Source organism: Neoarius graeffei, chromosome 4 (assembly GCF_027579695.1).
Source record: "Neoarius graeffei isolate fNeoGra1 chromosome 4, fNeoGra1.pri, whole genome shotgun sequence".
Taxonomy (NCBI): domain Eukaryota; kingdom Metazoa; phylum Chordata; class Actinopteri; order Siluriformes; family Ariidae; genus Neoarius; species Neoarius graeffei.
The window spans coordinates 100,826,501-100,851,282 of NC_083572.1; the positions used below are offsets into that span (position 1 = coordinate 100,826,501).

The following is a 24,782-nucleotide window of genomic DNA, read 5'->3' on the forward strand; positions in this document are numbered from 1 at the left end:
TTAGATTTGCAGCAAATTACGGGCAGCGGAGATGATATAAAAATCGCTTGAACATTGAAAGGCAGGGTTTTCGTTTGGGCTTTTTTTTCCTCCTGGGATTGAGTAGCCGGCGCAGACTGTCTGCGTAAGCGGAGAAAACCGCCGGTCGCTGGCGCTTATGGACATCTCTGGATTTAAATAGTGAGATTCTTCAAATAAGAAATATATATACAGTAGACCCCCGCCTATTCGCGAATTCACATCTCATCTCATTATCTCTAGCCGCTTTATCCTTCTACAGGGTCGCAGGCAAGCTGGAGCCTATCCCAGCTGACTACAGGTGAAAGGCGGGGTACACCCTGGACAAGTCGCCAGGTCATCACAGGGCTGACACATAGACACAGACAACCATTCACACTCACATTCACACCTACGGTCAATTTAGAGTCACCAGTTAACCTAACCTGCATGTCTTTGGACTGTGGGGGAAACCGGAGCACCCGGAGGAAACCCACGCAGACACAGGGAGAACATGCAAACTCCGCACAGAAAGGCCCTCGCCGGCCCCGGGGCTCGAACCCAGGACCTTCTTGCTGTGAGGCGACAGCGCTAACCACTACACCAACGTGCTGCCGCGAATTCACATATTCGCGGGATTTTATATAGAACATACGTGACCCCTCACCGAATCCAGGGACGCATGTCGGCCGAAACGAATCCGAGATAATCGCAAAAGAAGCATTTTTTTCGAAATTTGTGATTTTCGTTTTTTTCCATCATGTGCAAGTTGAGATCTTGAAGAATGCAATCAGTATTTCAGATAATAGATTGTTTTGTTGGAAAAGCATACATTTTTGTTGCAAATTGTCTCGTTTTTGTCAGGACTGTAGCCTGCTGGGGGGTGTGGCTAAATTACCATATGGGCCATTCACATGATGATTTAAGTCTTTTGTTGTTTTTTTTCCGCGAATCAGCTGTATGATCCGAGCTGAGCGCATGGCTACTTAACTGCATACAGGCGTGTGATTTCACTATGGAATGAGGAAGCTAAACAGAGCGCAGAGGAGCTGAAACACCGCGAAGCAAACAGACACACAGTATTTACATCAGAGATAACCATTTCTAGCAAAAAAAACGCAACCTCGTTTTCCAGATTGAATGGAATACTTGAATGATCGGATGATACACGGACCGTTCTAGGATTACATTCCATCGGAGGCATTGGTGTGTGCAAGGCGCCGTTTCTCTTTCTGATGGGGTAAGTTTATTAATCTAAGGCTGTGTGGTTATTTTTGCATGTAACGGAGAGTGTTGTGGTTTGGTTAAGCCTAGGTCACAACCGGACGTACGATTTTTTGGCCGTGTGATTTTTGGCGTTTCCCAAATCGCTGCGGGTTTTTTTTGTTCACGGAGAAAGACGCGCGTTGGCCGTAATTTTGTCTTGCAACCTGAAAAAAAACGTAAGCGCCCGTAGAGTTTGTTTGACATGACAAAGAACCTCTGCGGCCGGTCTGCGGCTCGAAAATCAGCACATCACACGCGCGCTCTCGTGCGTTTCATGCGTTTTTTGCGTGTAGACCGGCCGTAGGAGCACGGTACTGTATGGCCGGTTGTGACCGAGGCTTTACATGAAACTAGTGTTGTGTTAGTTGTGTCATCATCGTGCTATCTATCTTTCTTATGGTGTGAGTAATTTTTCAACCACAAAGTGTTAAAGTATACTTTAGGACTTATTTTTGTACTTCATAATTGTGTTGGGCATACTTTGCATGGAAGGAAAATTGACGTGGTGATCTTTGTTTACATGAAAGTAGCATCGTGCTAGCTAGTAGGGGGTAGGGCTTTCCTTAATGTCATGCAAATGAGCACCATTATGTGCCCGCCCTGCACCCAGAGTAGCTGAGATGGAAAACTTTGAGGGCGATTTTCTCCCTTTTCTGTTTTAAGAGGTATGCACTTTCAAAAGGCCACACATTCTTCAAATATTGTCAGATCTCCACATGGAAGGCATCATTGGAAAGCTTAGAAACTGTACTTTCTGAATCTGGCAATAACTCAAAATGCCCCCGGGCCGACATGTGTCCCTTGATTCTGTGATCTGCCACATATCTCCTATACATTCGCAGAAATCTCAGCGATTCGCGGTCATTTGCGGCGAACATATCGAACGTTTACGCGCTGCGAACGTTTACGCACTGCTACATTCTCGGAGCTGAATACTCGCTCGCTATTGGCTGAAGTTTGAATGGTGGGCTACTGCTCATTGGCTGATACGAATGAGCGCATTGTACAGTACAGTCTCGCGGTTCCCCTAGTTCAGACTTGTTCACGTGTTGTGCGTTCTTACTATTTTTGAATAATTTTTACGCCCTACAATGGCTCCTAAACGCTCTGCATCTTCTAAGGCTCCTGCCAAGGAACCTAAGCGCCAGAAGAAGGTAATGACGCTGCAGGAGAAGGTAGGACTTCTCGATATGCTAAAGGAAGGGAAGGCTTTTGCGGCAGTGGCTTGTCACTACGGGGGGGGGGGGGGGGGGTGTTACAAGTATTCGCGATTTTGGCTTATTCGCGGCCATGTTTGGTCCCTAACCCCTGCGAATACTGAGGGCTTACTGTAATTAGGATAAAACATTTTTTAAAAAAGATCGAGAAAAGGCAATTCTGAGAAAAGTGAAACAAAAATAGGAGTAATTTCAAAATTTGAAAAATGATTCCCCTTTGACCATCCCAGATGGGACAGACTTCACCTCAAAGCACAAACTTGACCTACCGAGACACTGCTCAAACAGGACATGCTGCATCGAGCTTTTTAAAAAAAAAAAATTATAAAGCTAAACAAAGTGATCCAGCATGAAACGCAGCTCACCTGCAGGTTGACGATTTTCCCAAATTTGCTGAAGTGCTCGTTGAGCTTGCTGATGTTGTTGAGCTCAGGAGGGATTTGCCGGATGGTCAGCTTAGTGTTCGGCAGAGGCAGCAGGAGTGGCACTTTCTTATGGTAACCGTGATGGTTAGGCTTGGTGAAGTTTGGCCTGTGTAGAAAAAATGTTTTTAAAAATCATAAATAAAAGGAAATAAGTGGTAAACAAAAAATCGTAAAGACAAGCTTGAAAATGGTATTTGTTAAAAAGGTGACGCGAGGGACGGCTATTAAAAATATATACGGGTCCGTCTCAGAAACTGCTCTCTCATTTGGGACATTATGGTAAAAAAATACATTTTCTAATTTTACTTTTTTTTTTTGCATTTCCCTAACACTCAATGTTTCTTTTGTCATGTTTAAAAAGAATAAAGATAGCATCTTGCTTTATCTGGCCTCCACTGTGGAAAATTTTTTGATTTACATATAAAATATAAAATAACTCCATCATGAAGAATTAAAGCCCCTCCTTCACAGATGAGTGAAAATATTGAATAAATTTCCTCTTTTTGATTGCTTGGGTTAAAAATGCCAAGTTATGATGACTGAATTGATTATTCACTTAAATATGAATTATATGAAACATTTTGGGTGTTTGATATGGCGGAATAGGACACAATGGAAAAATCAAGAACACGCCGGAAAGATGAGAATAACGGCGGTGGGAAAAGAACAGCGACTGTACCGGCTGAAGGTCACGCGGGTCTCTGCTGTGGCGCGCGAGCAACGGGACATCACTACTGCACCGGACGGAGCGCGAGGCGGGGGCGGGGCAAAATGACTGGCCGTAGATTCTATCAAAAGTTCGATCTAAATTGACCATGGTTGCAAAATATTGGCCAAAAATACGCAAACACTATGAAATATGAAAGTAAGATGAAAAAGAAACATTCTATTGCCTTATACTGCAAGACTAAAACAAAATAAAACTGTCAAAACTCACCTTTTCGGTGATAACGTCCGAACAGATCACCCGCGTAACAGAGACCGCAAATGGAAGCACGATCAACTTCTCACTGTTGGAGTGGAAAATTCCATTCTACACATGCAAATTGTTAATGTGTGTCCTTCCCCGCACACAAATAACACGCTACGGTAAAAAATAGACCACAACTCATTTTATAGCTCAGAAATCCGTACAAGACCAGCTACCATCGTAACATACGTGACCCCTCACCGAATCCAGGGACGCATGTCGGCCGAAACGAATCCGAGATAATCGCAAAAGCAGCATTTTTTTTTCGAAATTTGTGATTTTCGTTTTTTTCCCATCATGTGCAAGTTGAGATCTTGAAGAATGCAATCAGTATTTCAGATAATAGATTGTTTTGTTGGAAAAGCATACATTATTTTGTTGCAAATTGTCTCGTTTTTGTCAGGACTGTAGCCTGCTGGGGGGTGTGGCTAAATTACCATATGGGCCATTCACATGATGATTTAAGTCTTTTGTTTTGTTTCGCCAAATCAGCTGTATGATACGAGCTGAGCTCATGGCTACTTAAGCTGCATACAGGCGTGTAATTTCACCATGGAATGAGGAAGTTAAACAGAGCGCAGAGCTGTTTCAGGAGCTGAAACACCGCGAAGCAAACAGACACACGGTATTTACATCAGAGATAACCATTTCTAGCAAAAAAAACCCAACCTCATTTTCCAGATTGAATGGAATACTTGAATGATCGGATGATACACGGACCGTTCTAGGATTACATTCCATCGGAGGCATTGATGTGTGCAAGGCGCCGTTTCTCTTTCTGATGAGGTAAGTTTATTAATCTAAGGCTGCGTGGTTATTTTTGCATGTAACGGAGAGTGTTGTGGTTTGGTTAAGCCTAGGTTACAACCGGGAGTACGATTTTTTGGCCGTGCGATTTTTGCCGTTTCCCAAATCGCTGCGTTTTTTTTTTGTTCATGGAGAAAGACGCGCATTGGCCGCAAGTTTGTCTTGCAACCTGAAAAAACGTAAGCGCCCGTAGAGTTTGTTTGACATGACAAAGAACCTCTGCGGCCGGTCTGCGGCTCGAAAATCAGCACGTCACGCGCGCCCTCCGTGCGTTTCTTGCATGTAGACCGGCCGTAGGAGCACGGTACGGCAGGTTGTGACCGAGGCTTTACATGAAACTAGTGTTGTGTTAGTTGTGCCATCATCATTCTATCTTTCTTTCTTACGGTGTGAGTAATTTTTCAACCACAAAGTGTTAAAGTATACTTTAGGACTTATTTTTGTACTTCATAATTGTTTTGGGCATACTTTACATGGAAGGAAAACTGACGTGGTGATCTTTGTTTACATGAAAGTAGTATCGTGCTAGCTCGTAGGGGGTAGGGCTTTCCTTAATGTCATGCAAATGAGCAGCATTATGTGCCCGCCCTGCACCCGGAGTAGCTCAGATGGAAAACTTTGAGGGCGATTTTCTCCCTTTCCTGTTTTAAGAGGTATACACTTTCAAAAGGCCACACATTCTTCAAATATTGTCAGATCTCCACATGGAAGGCATCATTGGAAAGCTTAGAAACTGTACTTTCTGAATCTGGCAATAACTCAAAATGCCCCCGGGCCGACATGTGTCCCTGGATTCTGTGATCTGACACATATTCTGTAACAAACATTCTATACCTAACTTTCAGCTTTCGCTTTAAAAAACAAAATCGCAGATTTATAACAATTTTTATACGGTATAGTGATTTTAAGTTACTGCTTTTGGTGAGGTAGTGACCTTGAGGTAGTGAGGCTTTCCGTTTAAATCAAAACACACGATCGTATTGGGTTTGGGTTTGCGGAAAATGGAGTTTCGACGGTGATGAAATATTTTGCACGATGTTTTATTACGGTTATGATTATTCTGTGAGCGCACCAATCCTTAGGCGTATAAAGTTACAACTTAAAATACAATTAGTGATAACTGTAGACTTTTCAGTGGACTACAACCTTTTTAAGGGAATGCGATGTGGTCGACCGTTTATCATGCCCCAGATCAAGCCGCAATTTTTCCACAAACTTGCAGAATTTGTGCCAAATTCTGAATAGAGTATTCACATCAAAGATTTAGTTTTATCTGTATTATTTCTTTCATCATTTTATTTCAAATTAAAACCAACATCACCATTCAAAACCGTATAGTTTATTGACTGAGTATATTTAGTGGGGGACCCCCACAGTACCCAGTTTCTGAGACAGACCCAGATATTATGCATGCGTGTGCACGCACGCACACACGATGGGGGGAAAAAAAAAAAAATCTTACTTATCAAACCAAGGTTTTTTAGAAGGAAGGCCCCCATCATGATGCCCCGCCCCTCTCTTCCTGGAGTCAGATTCCAAAACAATCCGTGCAGTATTGCTGTTTAGCGTTTTTTTCTGTGGAGATCACACAGAACAAAAACATAAAATCACCACAATACATCTGGCCACATTTCATTTCAAACTTTTCCCTAACAGAGGTTTATTTAATTAACGGATGCAATCAGTGAATGGATTCCTGAATGATGAACATCTTTATCTGCATCTGTCACGATGATGAATTTTGTTAGACGATATATTGTCTCAGACATTATTGCGGTAAACGATACTGTTGACGTCTTTTCAAGGCAAGTTTATGCCACGAGTAAAATAATGTTCATGCAAATACACCCTTTCAAAGAACAGTAAACTTAAGGCAGACCTGGGCATTTTACGGCCCGCGGGCCGCATTCAGCCCTTTGGTTCATTCTGACCGGCCCGCGTAAGGTTAATATTCTGTTTTTTTTTTTTCCGTTTCCGGTTGAGGAGTACGTCGTGCGCATTCTGGCTGCCGCTTCTCACCAGAGCTTTTTGTATTTTATTTTTATTTTTCAATTTTCATTTTTTTTTCTCTGTGCGTTTGTGTAGTTTGATGTTTGAGTGTTTTGTCCGCCGGCTGTGGTGTGGCTCCGAACCCAGTTTTGGGTGTTGGTTCCCTCCAGGTCTTGGTTCGCTGTGGGTGATGCCTGCGCTCCCAGCTGTGGACTGCAGCGAGCTCGCTGATCATTTAACATGCGTGGTTGTCCAGCGCTCTGCGTTTTAACGCTTGGCGTGATGTTCCGAGCGATGTTACTCGGTGGCGTCGCGGCGGCTGTGCGGGCGGTTTGGGACACACCAGTGCTCTGCATGGCGGAGCTTCTGTGCTCGCTGTGTGGATCCACGGTGTGGTGTTCGGGCGATGTGGCTGGCAGCGTCGCGGCGGCTGTGCTGGAGATGTGGGACTCGTTTTCATGCGCCTTTTGGTGGGACTGTGGCTGCTACACCATGGGAATTACATCCTGACCCTTACTTGGTGGACTTCTTACTTTTTATTATTTATTCATTTATTTACTATTTTTTTTCCCTTTATTTATTTATTTAGTCTATAATTGTAAAGCGTCCTTGGGTTTCTTGAAAGGCGCTATATAAATTAAACTTATTATTATTATTATTATTATTATTATTATGAGAAATTACAAAATAAACGTATTTTCTAATTTTATCTCATGCATGGACTGAACGTGCATTGCTTTTATTTCGAAGTTGTGTTCAACAAAAACGCAATGCGCACGACATGAAAATGACATGAAATCCCACGAAACCTAATCCCGCGATAACTACTTCCGTAATTTGTCCAGACCAACCACAAACTTGTACATCATCCTTCAAACGGTCCAGCCAATCGCATCGCGTGACATCACCAGCAGGCGCCGGAGCCGATCTCCGGCGAAAAGCACCAAATGAGGTGATTAGACTACAAATGTGGGCATCATTATTATAATATGATGTATCTTGCTTGATATTTGGAATAGAAAGACAATATTGTGATGTCTTTATTGTGTTTTGGGGTGAATGTGACTGAAAAAAAAAAAAAGGTACAAACGTTCACATTTTGTTAACCATTGTTTTGGGAAATTTGATTGAATAAATGACATTTTTTGTAAGGCAACCTCGTTTTTTCCATACTCTTACCCGTCTTAGCAGCTTGTAAAAACAATGTTATTTATTGCTTTATATAAAGAAATACAATTAATATTATGCAGAATTTAGTTCAGCCTTTTGGTCCGGCCCGCCACAAAATTTTCTGTTTTTCATGTGGCCCCATGGAAAAAACAACTGCCCACCCCTGACTTAAGGGGTCATCCATAATTTTCATTATCATGAGCCTACAAAGAGTAGACTCCGGAAACCAAACCCACCCCTAAGACTAACCTGAGAGACGAAGTCTGAAACTGTTCCCATGGAAACATGAAAAATTTAAAATTTCTCAGTATGAAAAGGCACATCTACATCACTTTGTTAACATATAAACCAAGTTTCAAATCCGTATCATGAACAGTTTTGGATATATGCTCCGGAAACAAACATTGCTCTTATGGTGATGATACACGGGGCAACTTTTTGGGCAATGTTGCCAAGCAATGTTGCTGGCAACAGGCAACTAGGTGAGACACAGGGCAACTTTTCAGGGCAACTAACAATGGGCAACAACAGTTAGCAACAGTTAGCTAAAAAAAATCGATGTCTTAATTTTTGCTGTGACCATTTAATCAAACTGTCTGTTGTTTTTTAGAGCTTTGGTGAGGTAAATTCCTCCATATAGAATATTAAAATAACTTACCGGCGTAAAAACAGATGAGGAGTCTCTCCATCTCTTCACTCCACTGACACTGAGCGGCCGCCATATTTGTTTGAAATTTCTGATCCGAACCTCACCGGAGGTCACATGACTCGATACTCGCGTTCTGATTGGCTTATCTCAAAAAGTTGCCAGAGATTATCAAAACCATTCAGAAAGAAACAATGTTGCCCAATCTCAATAGAAAAGAGTCAAAACGCAATTGCCCAGCAACATTGCTCGGCAACATTGCCCAAAAAGTTGCCCCGTGTATCATCACCATTAGAAACAAAGTCCAAATCTATATTTTATGCAAAAATTTGAAAAATACTTTTTTTTTTTATCTCCAAAAATCCAAAATAGCAAAAGGTGTCAGTTCACAGGTTGCTTGATATGTATACAAAGTTTCATGAAGATATCTTCACTAGATTTAAAGATATGGCCTGGAAAGGAAAACGTGACTGGACGGAACCCGTTTGTATAACTTCGTTCGGGCGGGGTTAATGAGAATATTCACTAGGGCTGTAACGATACACCCAACTCACGATTCGAATCGCGATTTTTGACCCACGATTCGATACTCCCACGATTTTTTTTAAATGTTTTTTTTAAAGTAGTAAATTTGACTTAACATTTACTTACTTACATTAACTATTTAATAACAAATAATTCAGACCACTGCAGAGAATGAGTAATATGTATGCAAAAATGAACAAATGTATATCCAAAGATTGTTTTATTTCTCAAAATAATACTGTTGAGCCGGAAGCTCTGTTTTTTTCGGTTCTGAAAAAGTCATTTTTCCAAATCGTGTAAATCCGTTAAGATTTTTTTTTTTGGGGGGGTGGCTCTCTCACTGTCTCACTCTCATAGGGCCAATGATTTTCTGTGATCGCGGAAAACAGATGGAAATTACGGAATTTTTATGGTGAAACATTGCTCGCGTGTCAAAATGTAACTGCCGCAGAAGGCTTCCGCCCAAGCAGACATGCCTTCAGTGTTGCCAGATATTGCTAACGTTTTCCACCCCAAAATATGTTCAAAACCAGCCAAAAAGCACCTAAACCTGCCCAATCTGGCAACACTGCATGCCTTTCCGCTCAAGTGATTGGCTTGTGGCACACCTAGCCAGCCAATGAGCTGCTTGTTTACAGATTCGCTCCCCGCGTCGCAACCAGAATGGCGACCGCTTAAAAGAAATGAATGCTCTGCCAGTGGCGAGTGTGGACGTTGCGTGACTCGCAGAAGACTGTCGCAGGTCGGCGAAAAAACGACTTACTAATAGATATAAAAAAATAAAAGTAATTTAAGTAAGTTTAAAATGTAATTTAAATAAAAAGTAAAGTATTCATAAATTGAAGTTTGGAAGCGCCTCTGTTTTTGGGCTGAGGAGAAGTTTGGAAGGGTGTACCGCGATTCTGCCTTCTTGTATCGCGATACGGATCGTGGCTCTGCGTATCGCGATTTCGATACACATATCGTTACAGCCCTAATATTCACCAACAAATTCATCAAAAAAAAAAAAAAGTTGCCGTTGACAAAGTGCAGTGGTATAACAGGAATAAAAGAAACGCCTCAGGATGTGCTGTTACTGAAAAATAATCAACTTCAGGGTAGCAACGGGAAATCCGCTTCAACCGTGGCTGATTATTTTCCGACAACAGCATGACACAGGTGTGTTATGTCTTAGTCCCGATAGGAATAGTTTTACATCGGCCAAATACAGGACGTTACCTCGTGGAGGAAGGTCCACGTCTCCCATGGTGAGGCCGATGAGGTTGGGTCTCTGCACGTTGACCCGGGGTCGATACGCAGGACGAGAGGTCAGACTAGGAGCTTCGGGGTTATACATGTCCGGTTCAAATGAATCTACAGATAAACAACAACAAAGCAGGATGATCAGAAGACACCTGTCCTTCACGCTGCATGAATCCCTCCTGACTTAGACTCATTTATTTATCATTGAGAATTTAACACTCAGTCTCTCACAGGGGTGTTCACACGGCACATATCTGCATCGATGCTGCACCGATGTGTTTTGTTGCGATATATCTTACACCGGTGTAAATTTTGTGGAGCGTTCACACATCACAAACCTGCTTACTAGAGAGAAGCGTGTTAGCACCGGTGCAGCCCCACTTGCGTTCACACAGCAGTTTTTGCGACCGTGCTATAGACCCCTTCGCAGTAAACGTCATTCATACGTAAGCGGAAATTGCACGCGCAACCTGGACCCAAAAAGGACTCAGAAATGCCTAGTTGTGTTGTGGGGTGTCAGAATCGTAGCAGTGATGGGGTTAAAATGTTCAGAATTCCAGCAGGATCTCACCCATTCCAAAAAAATCGCCGACGTCTATGGCTACAAGCCATCAAACGTGTAGACTGGGATGAAAGCACTATCAAAAATGCCGGGTTTGCAGCGCCCACTTCATCACAGGTAAGATCAGGCTATTTATTAAATCTTTCTTGTTTATTCTTTCTAGTCTGCGTTTATTGATGTAGCAAAATACTTTGGTAACGTTTGTCTGATTAGCTGGGTCAGAGTTACACAATGTCATGAATATTGTTAGCATGTTAGCTTAGCTTTGCATGCAATTTTGTTTGTAGGAGAGCTCTCGCTTGACTCAAGCAGTCCAGATTTTGTGCCATCATTATTTGTGTATGCCGAAAATCACAATTTTAAAGCGAGGATGGAAAGGTAAAATTGTGTGCCCTCGCTCTAAATGCCAACTTACGTTGACTGCTCTAACCTAGCTCCCGCCCCGTTCAGTTTCATTTCTGCTCTCTGCCTCTCGCTTTTTACGCAGCTCTGATTTCTCTTAGCTGCACTCTTTACACTATCATTCCTTTCATGCCATTCCCTCCTGCAAATTGCTGTTTAGTGTTGGTAATTGCTGTTGTAGCTAAAGCCACATTGCCATCACATCACTGGCATAATTTGATTAAAACAAAATGAATATCCCATTGTTAATCAAGTTGTACATGCCCGCACATAACAAAATCATATGCGTCTGAAGACTTGTAGGCACGAAGTTTTTCGTGGGTGTAACTAACACTGAAGTCTTGTCAATAAGGTACGAGTATATATCTGGCCATTGTATACCAGGGAACTTACTAACATCGTCCGTCCACTCTTTAATTAAATACGGATCCGGTAGGCGATGTCCACTTGTTAGAGTTAACTTATTTATGTAGCATTCTCGATCTTGTAACGACAATTGTTTGGCATAATCTGACACCTCATAATGCCGGTCTATGGGCAGCGCCATCGTTTCTGGGTCCAGGCTGCGCGCGCATCCTGGCAACGGTCGGTTTGTTTACAAACATGCGAAGGGGTCTATACGATGGTAATAATGCGGAAATGAAATATGCGCATGCGTGAAAATGTACTTCCTTTTCCCGGTTGTCATGGCATCACCAAGCGCCGGGAAAACAACGTGGATGAAGACACCAGTGCTGCCAGATACTGCTGACGTTTCCCAGCCCAAAATATGTTCAAATCCGCCAAAATGCACTTAAAACCGCCCAATCTGGCAACACCGGAAGACACGCAGTTCTGTTCTTGTTGATATTCGCCATTTTGGAAGCGCAAAATACCAGGATGCAAATTATACAATGCCCGTATGTAATCAACTGTCCTCACGCGTAGCGAGTCTACCCCTGTAGCGTTCAGACGTCCCATTTTATATCGGTGCTGCCCCGCAAACTAGCATTTACTCCGGAGTAAATTTCTTAAACCACCTCCCGAGCAGGGTTAGATTTGCACCGGTTTAAGCAGCTTTCAGGGGCTACACCGGTATAACTTTGTACCGTGTGAACGCTCTACCGGGGCAGCCCCGGTGCTACACCGGAGTAAAAGTTGCTGTGTGAACACCCCTCATGAGGGTGCACTAACTGGGAAAGTTAGCAGTCGTCAGATTACGTCATGTTTAAGAACAAATCTGATGAACATTTTACAATTTATTTACAAATACACGGAAGTGAGAGTGATTACCGGAGGTGAAGAGGGGCGGTGGTGGCTGTACGAGTGGGGGTCGGATCCCTGAAGTGACCAGGTGAAGTGGAGGCTGAGGGAGGAGAGGACGAGACGTGGAGACGATGGAGGGGACGGAGCTGGTCATGGAGTTTGGAGGAGCATCCAGTGCTGGGAGAGGTGGAGGAGGACCTGCACGATACAAAAAAAAAAAAAAAAAAAAAAAGCAAGCTTTATTGTGGCTGCTAAATGCCCAGGTAGCTCAATCCTCATATGAAGTACCGTAGCTGAAGGTATATGGTGAAGGGGGGGGGAGCATTACCTGTGACAGGGGGGAGGCTGCCTGGTGCCACAGGGGGGCGGAGGTTAACCGGTGGAGGTGGGAGTAGAGCGGGAGGTGGCGGTAGACCCGGAGGGGGCGGACCATCCCCGACAGGAAGCGGAGCAGGCGGGAAGGGGAGGATGCTGGGAAGGTTGACGTCTTCCACCACCACTGGATCGCTGCCGTGGTCGAATGGACACATATCACCTCGCATACAGAAACCTTTCTCTGTGTGAGAACACACACACACCAGTAACCAGTGATTAATTATTTTTCAAAATATGATCTGAATTGTAGTTTGTAAGAAATTACAACAACAGAACTGTTGCCGAAAATTAATGTCCCTTCGTTAGTTAAGTTACTTATGATGGTGAAATAATGCATCCAAATAAATAAATCTCTCTTTGTGTCAAGTTTCATTTTGGGACAATAAAGGGATACTGAAGTGTTTTCATTATCAACTAAGACAGTTTACTAAATGCTGCATACATAACGAACAGAATTTGACTGATATCTCAGACCCGTACACTCCTCCTTCCTCCTTACCGTCATAGTCACGACAACGCTTGCGTGCAGGGGGCGGAGCCGCTCTCCCATAGGGGACGTGGTCTTGGTGGAATTCAGACCAGCTCTCTGTGGTGCTGTTGCCATGGTGAGTGGGAGCGATGACTGTGATAGTGCTGCTGAGGGTGGGTACAGGGAAGTGGGAGGAGCTAGGAGCAGAGGCGAGGGGTGGGGGTACATAGGGCTCAGTGACTCCGCCCTCTGGCCGCTCGTGGTCATACTTTGGTTTTCCAGACTCCCTCTCTGTAGAATTAAAATAAAGACTAATTAAAACTCAATTAAACTGATGAAAATGTCCTCTCTGCATATCAATTTAAACTAATGGCATCTTATAAGGAGGCGCGGCCACCAAATCAGCCAGCCCCAGTCGATGAGGCGCGGCCACTGCAGTCAGTCAGTCAGTCACAGTGGAGGAGGCGCGGCCTCTGCTTCAGTCAGTCAGTCACAGTGGAGGAGGCGCGGCCACCAAATCAGCCAGCCCCAGTCGATGAGGCGCGGCCACTGCAGTCAGTCAGTCAGTCACAGTGGAGGAGGCGCGGCCTCTGCTTCAGTCAGTCAGTCACAGTGGAGGAGGCGCGGCCTCTGCTTCAGTCAGTCAGTCACAGTGGAGGAGGCGCGGCCTCTGCTTCAGTCAGTCAGTCACAGTGGAGGAGGCGCGGCCTCTGCTTCAGTCAGTCAGTCACAGTGGAGGAGGCGCGGCCTCTGCTTCAGTCAGTCAGTCACAGTGGAGGAGGCGCGGCCTCTGCTTCAGTCAGTCAGTCACAGTGGAGGAGGCGCGGCCTCTGCTTCAGTCAGTCAGTCACAGTGGAGGAGGCGCGGCCTCTGCTTCAGTCAGTCAGTCACAGTGGAGGAGGCGCGGCCTCTGCTTCAGTCAGTCAGTCACAGTGGAGGAGGCGCGGCCTCTGCTTCAGTCAGTCAGTCACAGTGGAGGAGGCGCGGCCTCTGCTTCAGTCAGTCAGTCACAGTGGAGGAGGCGCGGCCTCTGCTTCAGTCAGTCAGTCACAGTGGAGGAGGCGCGGCCTCTGCTTCAGTCAGTCAGTCACAGTGGAGGAGGCGCGGCCTCTGCTTCAGTCAGTCAGTCACAGTGGAGGAGGCGCGGCCTCTGCTTCAGTCAGTCAGTCACAGTGGAGGAGGCGCGGCCTCTGCTTCAGTCAGTCAGTCACAGTGGAGGAGGCGCGGCCTCTGCTTCAGTCAGTCAGTCACAGTGGAGGAGGCGCGGCCTCTGCTTCAGTCAGTCAGTCACAGTGGAGGAGGCGCGGCCTCTGCTTCAGTCAGTCAGTCACAGTGGAGGAGGCGCGGCCTCTGCTTCAGTCAGTCAGTCACAGTGGAGGAGGCGCGGCCTCTGCTTCAGTCAGTCAGTCACAGTGGAGGAGGCGCGGCCTCTGCTTCAGTCAGTCAGTCACAGTGGAGGAGGCGCGGCCTCTGCTTCAGTCAGTCAGTCACAGTGGAGGAGGCGCGGCCTCTGCTTCAGTCAGTCAGTCACAGTGGAGGAGGCGCGGCCTCTGCTTCAGTCAGTCAGTCACAGTGGAGGAGGCGCGGCCTCTGCTTCAGTCAGTCAGTCACAGTGGAGGAGGCGCGGCCTCTGCTTCAGTCAGTCAGTCACAGTGGAGGAGGCGCGGCCTCTGCAGTCAGTCAGTCACAGTGGAGGAGGCGCGGCCTCTGCAGTCAGTCAGTCACAGTGGAGGAGGCGCGGCCTCTGCAGTCAGTCAGTCACAGTGGAGGAGGCGCGGCCTCTGCAGTCAGTCAGTCACAGTGGAGGAGGCGCGGCCTCTGCAGTCAGTCAGTCACAGTGGAGGAGGCGCGGCCTCTGCAGTCAGTCAGTCACAGTGGAGGAGGCGCGGCCTCTGCAGTCAGTCAGTCACAGTGGAGGAGGCGCGGCCTCTGCAGTCAGTCAGTCACAGTGGAGGAGGCGCGGCCTCTGCAGTCAGTCAGTCACAGTGGAGGAGGCGCGGCCTCTGCAGTCAGTCAGTCACAGTGGAGGAGGCGCGGCCTCTGCAGTCAGTCAGTCACAGTGGAGGAGGCGCGGCCTCTGCAGTCAGTCAGTCACAGTGGAGGAGGCGCGGCTTCTGCAGTCAGTCAGTCACAGTGGAGGAGGCGCGGCCTCTGTAGTCAGTCAGTCACAGTGGAGGAGGCGCGGCCTCTGCAGTCAGTCAGTCACAGTGGAGGAGGCGCGGCCTCTGTAGTCAGTCAGTCACAGTGGAGGAGGCGCGGCCTCTGCTTCAGTCAGTCAGTCACAGTGGAGGAGGCGCGGCCTCTGCAGTCAGTCAGTCACAGTGGAGGAGGCGCGGCCTCTGCAGTCAGTCAGTCACAGTGGAGGAGGCGCGGCCTCTGCAGTCAGTCAGTCACAGTGGAGGAGGCGCGGCCTCTGCAGTCAGTCAGTCACAGTGGAGGCGGCGCGGCCTCTGCAGTCAGTCAGTCACAGTGGAGGCGGCGCTGCCTCTGCAGTCAGTCAGTCACAGTGGAGGAGGCGCGGCCTCTGCAGTCAGTCAGTCACAGTGGAGGAGGCGCGGCCTCTGCAGTCAGTCAGTTCCATAGGAGGAGGCGCGGCCTCTGCAGTCAGTCAGTTCCATAGGAGGAGGCGCGGCCTCTGCAGTCAGTCAGTTCCATAGGAGGAGGCGCGGCCTCTGCAGTCAGTCAGTTCCATAGGAGGAGGCGCGGCCTCTACAGTCAGTTCCATAGGAGGAGGCGCGGCCTCTACAGTCAGTCAGTCCCAATAGAGGCATGGCCTCTGCTTCAATCAGTCCCAGTAGAGGAGGCGCGGCCTCTGCCTCAGTCAGTTCCATCAATATGAATATAATAAGCTAACCGCAGTGTGCGTGCGTACGTGCACCAACCTCGACTCCTCGACCTCGAGCGGCTGCGAGAGCGCGTCCTGCTGCGTTCTCGATCTCTCTCGCGCTCTCGGTCTCGCTCACGCTCTCTCTCTCGGTCACGGTCTCGCACTCTGTCTTTACTCCAGCTGCGACTCCGGCTACGGCTGTAGCTCCGCCCCCTGCGCCGGTTGTAGCGCTCACGATACGAGTCGCGTCTGGGCGGAGGACGCTCGTACTCTCGCTTTCTGGACCGATCGTCTTTCTTCCGCTCGTCACTCCTCCTGCGAAATCAGCCAGCGAGAAGATTGAAGGTTCACTCAAGTCGACCGATCATAATTACTGATAACTGATTTATTTACAAGTTTACCTGCTGTCTCGGCCGTAGCGTGAGCTGGACTGAGGGCTGTGGTTCACTCTCCTGGAGAACTTCTTCTCCCGTTCATCATCCCGACTCAACTGCTACACAAACACAACAATCATAAACCAGCCACACACACACACACACACACACGCATGCATCTACACTTCTCTCACCTCTTCTTTCTTCTGCTCGTCTTTGTCGGCGCGCGTGTGGCTCTCGGTCCTGCCTGTGGAGCTCAGTGTCTCAGCCTGAGGTAGGTAACTCTTTGTGTTCACAGCTTCAAAAAGTTTATCCACAAACGTCTGAGTCTCTGCACAAACAACAGCGTTTACTCAGAAACCTACAGCGCTCGATCACTCACTCATTGTTGCTGCACAGAAACCCGAAGAACGATTCTCACCCTTCTGGAGGAATACATCCAACTGGTCTATGCATAGTGCTCTCAGCTCCTTCTCCGACTTGTCCTTCTTCACCAAGGCCACCACGTATTTAGCAAGCGCAGATGGGTCAGCGTCACATCTGCACACGGCATAACAGGCCAGCAAGACGTCCAGAGCCGATTAAAAAGGGGACAAATGGCGCACGTGAAAATAAAGCTTGGTAACATGACACAAATATTACCGAACGACGAGGTGCGTTTGTCTTTCATTTCTTACAGCAGCAATTATTTAGCGATCACTGAAAAGACCTCGACAAAAACTGGACTTATTTTTCTAACAAATCCAGCACTGAAGAAATATAATAAAATATAATACATACAGTTGCTGATGTGACAAAGTAACGTATTCTTAAGTATTCTATCAAATTTATATACTAGAAAACAACAAAATATCTTGGTAATTGTAAATATAATAGTCGGTATGCTAAACGGCACAAGAGTCGCCATTTTTAAAAGACCGTGACGTCAGCCCTACCCACTGCACTAGGAGAGAAGCGTGTAATCAGTTTGGAGCGATTTTGGAGCGGAGAACCTGGAATTCTGTGTTGTAAACGCTTGGGGCGTGCCATGCGGTGTAAGGACGACAGCGGACATCAGAAACACCCATTCAGTCATGTCCCGCCCCAGTTGAAGACAGCTGACAAATCAGAAACACCCATTCAGTCATGTCCCGCCTTCCCACCCCAGTTGAAGACAGCTGACAAATCAGAAACACCCACTCAGTCATGTCCCGCCCTCCCGCCCCAGCTGAAGACCGCTGCCACTCGGCGAAAGAAAAGAAGTGTTTTTAGCTTACAGATTGCAGTGTTTCCCACACATTGACGAGACTATGGCGGCCCGCCATAGTCTAATTTGGGCCGCCATAGTCTGTCCGCGCCCGCCCACACGCACGCATGGCGACACTGGCACACCCGGTCTGACATTGCGTGCGTTGCCTATCTGAGACAGCGTGAGGAGACAACTCTGATTAGCTACATCCTGTCTGCATCTACATGTTAAGGTAAGTTTATACAACTTTATGTAGCCTTTGACACGATTGAGAAGGTGACATTTAGGCTACGCTATTGTGCTTTATAGGCGCATGGACAGCGCACTGATTACACCCTCCAGGATTTCGCGATGTTGCCATTTGCAACTTCAACGCAAATTCAACCAATCCCCGAGAATTCAGGGCGGTGTTGCAATTATATCCAATCACCGCAACTTTCCCGCAAATTTGACCAATCGTTGGCGTCGTCTTGAGGTGACGCTGACAAACTACCTTCCACCTTACTTCCTCCGTTCAAGAGAAGCAGCATGTGCCACGCAGTGTTGCCAGATACTGCTGAAGTTTTCCAGCCCAAAATATGTTCAAAACCCACCAAAATGCACTTGAAACCGCTCAACTGGGCGGGAAAAATCCCAATCTGGCAACACTGCCAGTATTCCGGAGGGGGTCTACTAGTAGCTATGCCGGATCCAAAGACAGTCCTCCTGTCAGAACATGTGTTGTGAAACGACACAAGATAAAGGTACGTAGAGCTATAGATTCTACATGATAATCATAAATGTAATCATAAAGTCAGCGTGATAGTCATGTATTTGCTTGTGAAAGCTTGCGGCTTTCATGTAACTGCCGCCTAGCAACGAGAGGCAAAGGGTAAAGAGGGTAGGCTATCATAGATTCTATTCGGAAGAGATCAACACAATTCTAGACTCCCAGAAGAGGAAGCGCTAGCACTAGAGAGTTCACCGGCGTTTTCATGCGCCATTTCCATTGAGTAGAACCAGAGTAGAACCATAGGATGTCTATGAGTAGAACAGCCAGTGAACCGCAGCGTGTTCTCCCGCTGACGTCACAACATGGCCGCGAGCCACGGACCCAGTTTTCTTGCGCTGTGCAATTAAAAGTTGGATATTTGCGTAACAACAGCTTCTTTTCACGTAATTATAACAGAAATCTAACATGCTTGCCATGTTGTATAGTTTATTTAAGAAATTGCATATAGTCATATTCGTGTCATCAGAACTTTAATACAAGAAATTAATGGATGCCAACGTTTTTGCCAAAATGGTATTTTATTTTCCATTGTTTAGGCAGCTTCAGCATCATAACTGTGAGATTCTGTTCAAATTGCTTTTTTTTTCTTCTATGAAGCCTGAGCCATTTATTTTATTAGTTTATAATTGTTTAATTTAGTCTTCAGGAGAGACTGCCTGCACACAGTACTAGTATTAATAGTGTTTTTTTCTTACATGAAAGCTGAGGCATTTATATTATATTTTAAGGTAACTTCATGTTGTGCTGTGAGGTTCTCTGCACTTTAACTTTTGAACCAACAGGTGCATTTGGATAAGTAAAGCCTATTTTTCTGCATTTTTGTAGTCCTGGTAATCTTTTATATTGGTAAAGATGTTTATAGGACCATTTCTCAGTGTCTTTGTTTTTTTTAATCAATAGTTTTTCAGTAATAACTTAATATTTAACATATCACTCAATTTTAAACAACCCCCGCGCACCCCTGCAATTCAACTGGACACCCCCCCCAATGGGCTGCCCCCATAGTCTCCAAAATTTCTGTGGGAAACACTGAATTGCTATTGTTTTTTTTTTTTTAATTATTATTATAAAGCACATCGAGTTTAGTCCTGCCTTGGCCAGTGCATTCTGAAAGTACGTTTCGGTCTGTAGCCAACAATGCATGTTATTGCAGATCATCTCTCTCCACACAAACTAAAGGCGCAGATGCCGACTTTTTCATGGCTGAATCGTGCAGATCCGATTTTTTTTTGGGGGGGGGGGCATTGGAAGTGTCTGATTATAATTTCATCAAAGTACATTCTGTATTAAAATTACTAAATAAGCAAATGCCGTTACAGTCCATGAAACATAGGAAGTATAAGTATGAGAAGAAAACAGTAAATCAGAAAGCTGCGCACATTTGCCCCAAGTAATCGGGAATCGACCCTTCCCCCCCCAGTGGAAGTTTGAGTAATTATTCAGGCACAATTTACATATTGAAAGTCTTTTCTACTTTTGTGATGCCAAAAGATCATTAAAGGGCACATCTTAGGTATATTTAGGAGCAAGATCAATGTAATTCTCCTATTTTATATTAAACTTTGGTCAAATATCTGTCACATTTTGCATTTTGTGCAATTTTTTTTTACCTTGGCACAATACCAGAAAAATTCAGTTGAAATCAAGCCATTTGAGTTTAATTGTTCCGCCTCTGAAAAAACTTGGCATTTGGATTTCCCGGGAAACATTGATTTTCATGGCGTCGCGTGCGGGACGCCTCCTTCTGAATCCTACGTCAGCGCTGGTTTGTTTATGAGAAAACGACCTGGTGGTTTTCTGCAAATTTCTTCAAAGTCATGTGTTCTGTTTTCTCATTTCATTATCTCTAGCTGCTCTCATTATCCTGTTCTACAGGGTCGCAGGCAAGCTGGAGCCTATCCCAGCTGACTACAGGCGAAAGGCGGGGTACACCCTGGACAAGTCGCCAGGTCATCACAGGGCTGACACTTAGGCCAAGTTTACATTAGACTGTATCTGTCTCGTTTTCTTCGCAGATGCACTGTCCGTTTACATTAAAACGCCTGGAAACGCCGGGAAACGGGAATTCACCAGGGTCCACGTATTCAATCCAGATCGTGTCTGGTCCAGTGCTGTGTAAACATTGAGAATACGCGGATACGCTGTGCTGAGCTCTAGCTGGCGTCGTCATTGGACAACGTCACTGTGACATCCACCTTCCTGATTCGCTGGGGTTGGTCATGTGACGCGACTGCTGAAAAACGGCGCGGACTTCCGCCTTGTATCACCTTTCATTAAAGAGTATAAAAGTATGAAAATACTGCAAATACTGATGCAAATACTGCCCATTGTGTAGTTATGATTGTCTTTAGGCTTGCCATCCTTCCACTTGCAAGTAGTAAGTGACGCACATGCCCGACATGCACTGAGATCACACACACAGCGGCTCAGTCCCGAATCACTGCTCGTGCACTCCACTCGCGCGCTCTGTGAGCTGCGCAGGGCCGGAGTGCGCACCCTCCAGAGGGCACTCGCTGTTCAGAGCGGAGTGATTTGGAGCGCAGGATGCCTGTGGAGCCGAGCGTATCCGTGTATTGGCGTTGCTGTGTGCAGTAGGGCTGTGCGATATATCGAATATACTCGATATATCGCGAAAATTCTGTGCGCGATACATAAAATTATTATATCGTAACTATCGAGTATTTTATGGTCATCTTCCGACTTGCGTTTGTTTAAAACCTTTTCCGGTGGTTTTCTCTCTGTCCCTCAGGCAGTAACGCGAGAGGCTGCCTAAGGGTAAAGAAAACAATAACGTCACGCACTCACCAACCAATCCCGGGCGACATCTCAGTGCTGAAAGGAACTTCCGGGAAGATTTTCTAGTTTCGGTTGTGTTGCCAGATTGAGCGGTTTTAAGTGCATTTTGGCGGGTTTTGAACATATTTTGAGCTGGAAAACGTAAGCAGTATCTGGCAACACTGCCAGCGGGAAGATTTCCTGGTTCCGGTTTACAGCGCTGACTCAGTTCGTGCAATCACTGGTGTTGCATAGGCTACCGTGTAAGCTCTGTCAATTTCAGCGACAAATTACTTCCTAAAAGAACTAGTAAGGGGTCAGTCAACTGGCATGTTTTGGATATCGCGAGGAGGACATGGAACAGCAAATGCCAGTTTGTAAAGTGTGCAAAAAAAAAAAAAAAACCTGTCATCACGAAAGGCAGCAGCACTACAAATTTGTTCCATCACCTGAAACTCACCCGGTACAGTATGCAGAGTCTCTTAAACTCCGAACTACTTGCCCATGAGCTAAAACCCCCCACAAGCTAAACAAACGACCATAGCAGCCTCGTTCTCCAAAGCCCCCCATATGAGAAACCGAGTCAGAGATGGAGAGCTATAACGGATGCAATCACTAACGTCATTGCCAAAGACATGATCCCAATTAGTATAGCGGAACAACCAGGCTTCCAAAAATTACTAAACACACTCGATCCCAAATACGAGTTGCCTGGTCGCAGACATTTTACAGAGAAAGCGATACCGGAATTCTACACATCTGAGAGGCAGAGCCAGAAAACATTCAGTTCAAAAGTGTGCAAAGAGAAAAATGATGTTTTGCAGATCTCTCTCTTCTCTCCCTCAATCTCTCTCTCTATTGCGAATGTTCCAGTGGTTCTCAGTAGTCAGGTTAATAGCTTGGAGATCTATTTTTTAAAATAATTTAATGAATGAGCACTTTTCTTATTTAGGCTAAATGTCTTTCTCAGTGTTGAGCTGCACTTTATTGGTTTGAGCTCTGAGCAGCTCTGTATTGTGTTGCCCCTTTGTTGCAATTTTCAAGATTGTTTTTGCAGTTTGTGCTGCATCTTTGTTGAATAAAAATAGTCTTATTTCAACTCAATTGTGATTAATCACCAACATGAAATTTTAAAATGTGTTGTTGAAAACCACCTGTAAAGTTAACCAAGAATGTTATTTAACCTGCAGGGATTGTAGTGAAAACAGTAAAGAGTAAAAGTTAGATTCCATGGGGTCCTTTAGAGGAGATTTAAATATATCGAGATATATATCGTATATCGTGAAATGGAGAAAATGTATCGGGATATTCATTTTTTCCCATATCGCACAGCCCTAGTGTGCAGGCGAATCATGTATTGGCGTTGCTGTGTGCACACTAATCGTTTTAAAATCGTTAATCTGATGATCCGCTGATACGGTCTAATGTAAACCCCACCACAGACACAGACAACCATTCACACTCACACTTACGATCAATTTCGAGTCACCAGTTAACCTAACCTGCATGTCTTTGGACTGTGGGGGAAACCGGAGCACCCGGAGGAAACCCACGCGGACACGGGGAGAACATGCAAACTCCACACAGAAAGGCCCTCGCCGGCCATGTGGTAAATGACTATTCTAGCTGCAAATGTCTGGTTTTTGGTGCAATATCTCCATAGGTGTATAGAGGCCCATTTCCAGCAACTCTCACTCCAGTGTTCTAATGGTACAATGTGTTTGCTCATTGCCTCAGAAGGCTAATGGATGATTAGAAAACCCTTGTACAATCATGTTAGCACAGCTGAAAACAGTTGAGCTCTTTAGAGAAGCTATAAAACTGACCTTCCTTTGAGCAGATTGAGTTTCTGGAGCATCACATTTGTGGGGTCGATTAAATGCTCAAAATGGCCAGAAAAATGTCTTGACTATATTTTCTATTCATTTTACAACTTATGGTGGGAAATAAAAGTGTGACTTTTCATGGAAAACACAAAATTGTCTGGGTGACCCCAAACTTTTGAACGGTAGTGTATGTGAGAAAGGACCTGGCAGTAAACTCGGTTCTTATTCGAGTTCTAATCTACACTCTACACAGGGCCTTGTTTTTTATTATTATTATTATTATTTTAATTCGTAACTCTCTTGACTTTCAAGTGTGTTATTGTACAGTGAATTGAAAAGATGTCTATGGTGGCACTGTAGGAGATTGTGAACTGTGCACATCATTAGTCTGATCTAAACAAATCTATTCCATTACTATGATTATTATTTCACAACATTTTTCATTTCTCTCTTCAGTTCATCTAACCATCCAGTGAAGCAGAAAATACAGAGCACTGCTGACTGAACTCACTGGTTTTAAACGCAATAAGCAACACAACCTCATTTCTAGCTTCATAATGCTAACGAAGAGTGGCTATGCTAGCGGCTAGGCTAACTCGGATACTTACATTGGTTCGAGGGTTTTGGAGAGCCACGTCTTCAAGGCATCGAGGTTTTCAATTATCATTTTTTCCAGGAAAAAAAAAAGAAGTTAAACAAAAAAAAATAGCTGAGAAAAAGTGCTAAGCTAAGAACACACCAGGCCCAGGGATGCTAATGCTACACGGCCAAACGAGGCGCAGTTTTCCTGATGACTCCAAACATCTGATTTTTTTTTTAAGAGCAGGGTAAGCGGACAGAGCAGGATATTTCACAATTACATTCGCCCTTGATTAAAAAAAATGATATCTGATAGTTTGGTGAGGAAACGTCTCGAAAATATCGCCACTATTTTTCTCGATTTTTCCTCGCTTTGCTCAGTTTCGATAAATGGCGACTATTTACTCACGTTGTGAAATATCGCGAGAGTACGCACTCGGCTTGTTCTCGTTGGAAGATATCGCGAGAACATGAATCAATATGGTGGAGAGAAGCTAGTGTAGGATTCATTCATTCATTCATTTGCAGATAGATGCACTGTGGGTCCAAAAGTTTGTGGACACCTGACTATCCTACTCTACACAAGGACATTCTCATCCATCCATCTTTGATGATGGTGACTGTGTTGGGGTGGCACGGTGGTGTAGTGGTTAGCGCTGTCGCCTCACAGCAAGAAGGTCCGGGTTCGAGCCCTGGGGCCGATGAGGGCCTTTCTGTGCGGAGTTTGCATGTTCTCCCCGTGTCCGCATGGGTTTCCTCCGGGTGCTCTGGTTTCCCTCACAGTCCAAAGACATGTTGTTGTTGTGTTTATTTGGCCATAAACGTACAATAAAAACGGTACAAGTGTGGCAGGGATGACACAAAAAAGCATAAAAACTTGTTTCCATTGTGGTCCCTTATCACAGACAAAAAATAGCTACACACAAATTAAAAAAATAACAAAATAAAAATAATTTGACAATACTGTATAACTGAATATCATGGGGAAGCATAGCAAAAATGTGAAAACTAATACCATAACAAATACTACTGAACAATATTGATAATGTTAATAATAATAGAAAAACAAGAAAAGCAAGGGAAAAAAACACATA

General features: G+C 45.3%; 1 protein-coding gene across 2 annotated transcripts in view; it reads right to left on the reverse strand.

Moving 5' to 3' along the window:
* rbm26 (RNA binding motif protein 26) overlaps positions 1–24,099 on the reverse strand; it is a 38,638-nt gene extending 14,539 nt beyond the window's left edge. The window contains exons 1-11 of one of the 2 annotated variants that reach the window (XM_060920049.1): positions 23,718–24,099; positions 16,930–17,048; positions 16,703–16,839; positions 16,536–16,624; positions 16,190–16,449; positions 13,338–13,598; positions 12,792–13,019; positions 12,491–12,661; positions 10,231–10,365; positions 6,145–6,256; positions 2,846–3,011 (exon numbers count right to left, since the gene is read on the reverse strand). In XM_060920049.1, coding sequence (XP_060776032.1) covers positions 2,846–3,011; positions 6,145–6,256; positions 10,231–10,365; positions 12,491–12,661; positions 12,792–13,019; positions 13,338–13,598; positions 16,190–16,449; positions 16,536–16,624; positions 16,703–16,839; positions 16,930–17,048; positions 23,718–23,776 — 1,737 coding nt within the window. In that variant the 5' untranslated portion in view covers positions 23,777–24,099. Of the gene's footprint in view, positions 1–2,845; positions 3,012–6,144; positions 6,257–10,230; positions 10,366–12,490; positions 12,662–12,791; positions 13,020–13,337; positions 13,599–16,189; positions 16,450–16,535; positions 16,628–16,702; positions 16,840–16,929; positions 17,049–23,717 lie in introns of both variants that reach the window. The other variant, XM_060920048.1, reaches the window with a different exon arrangement.
* Between the last annotated feature and the right edge of the window lie 683 nt (positions 24,100–24,782).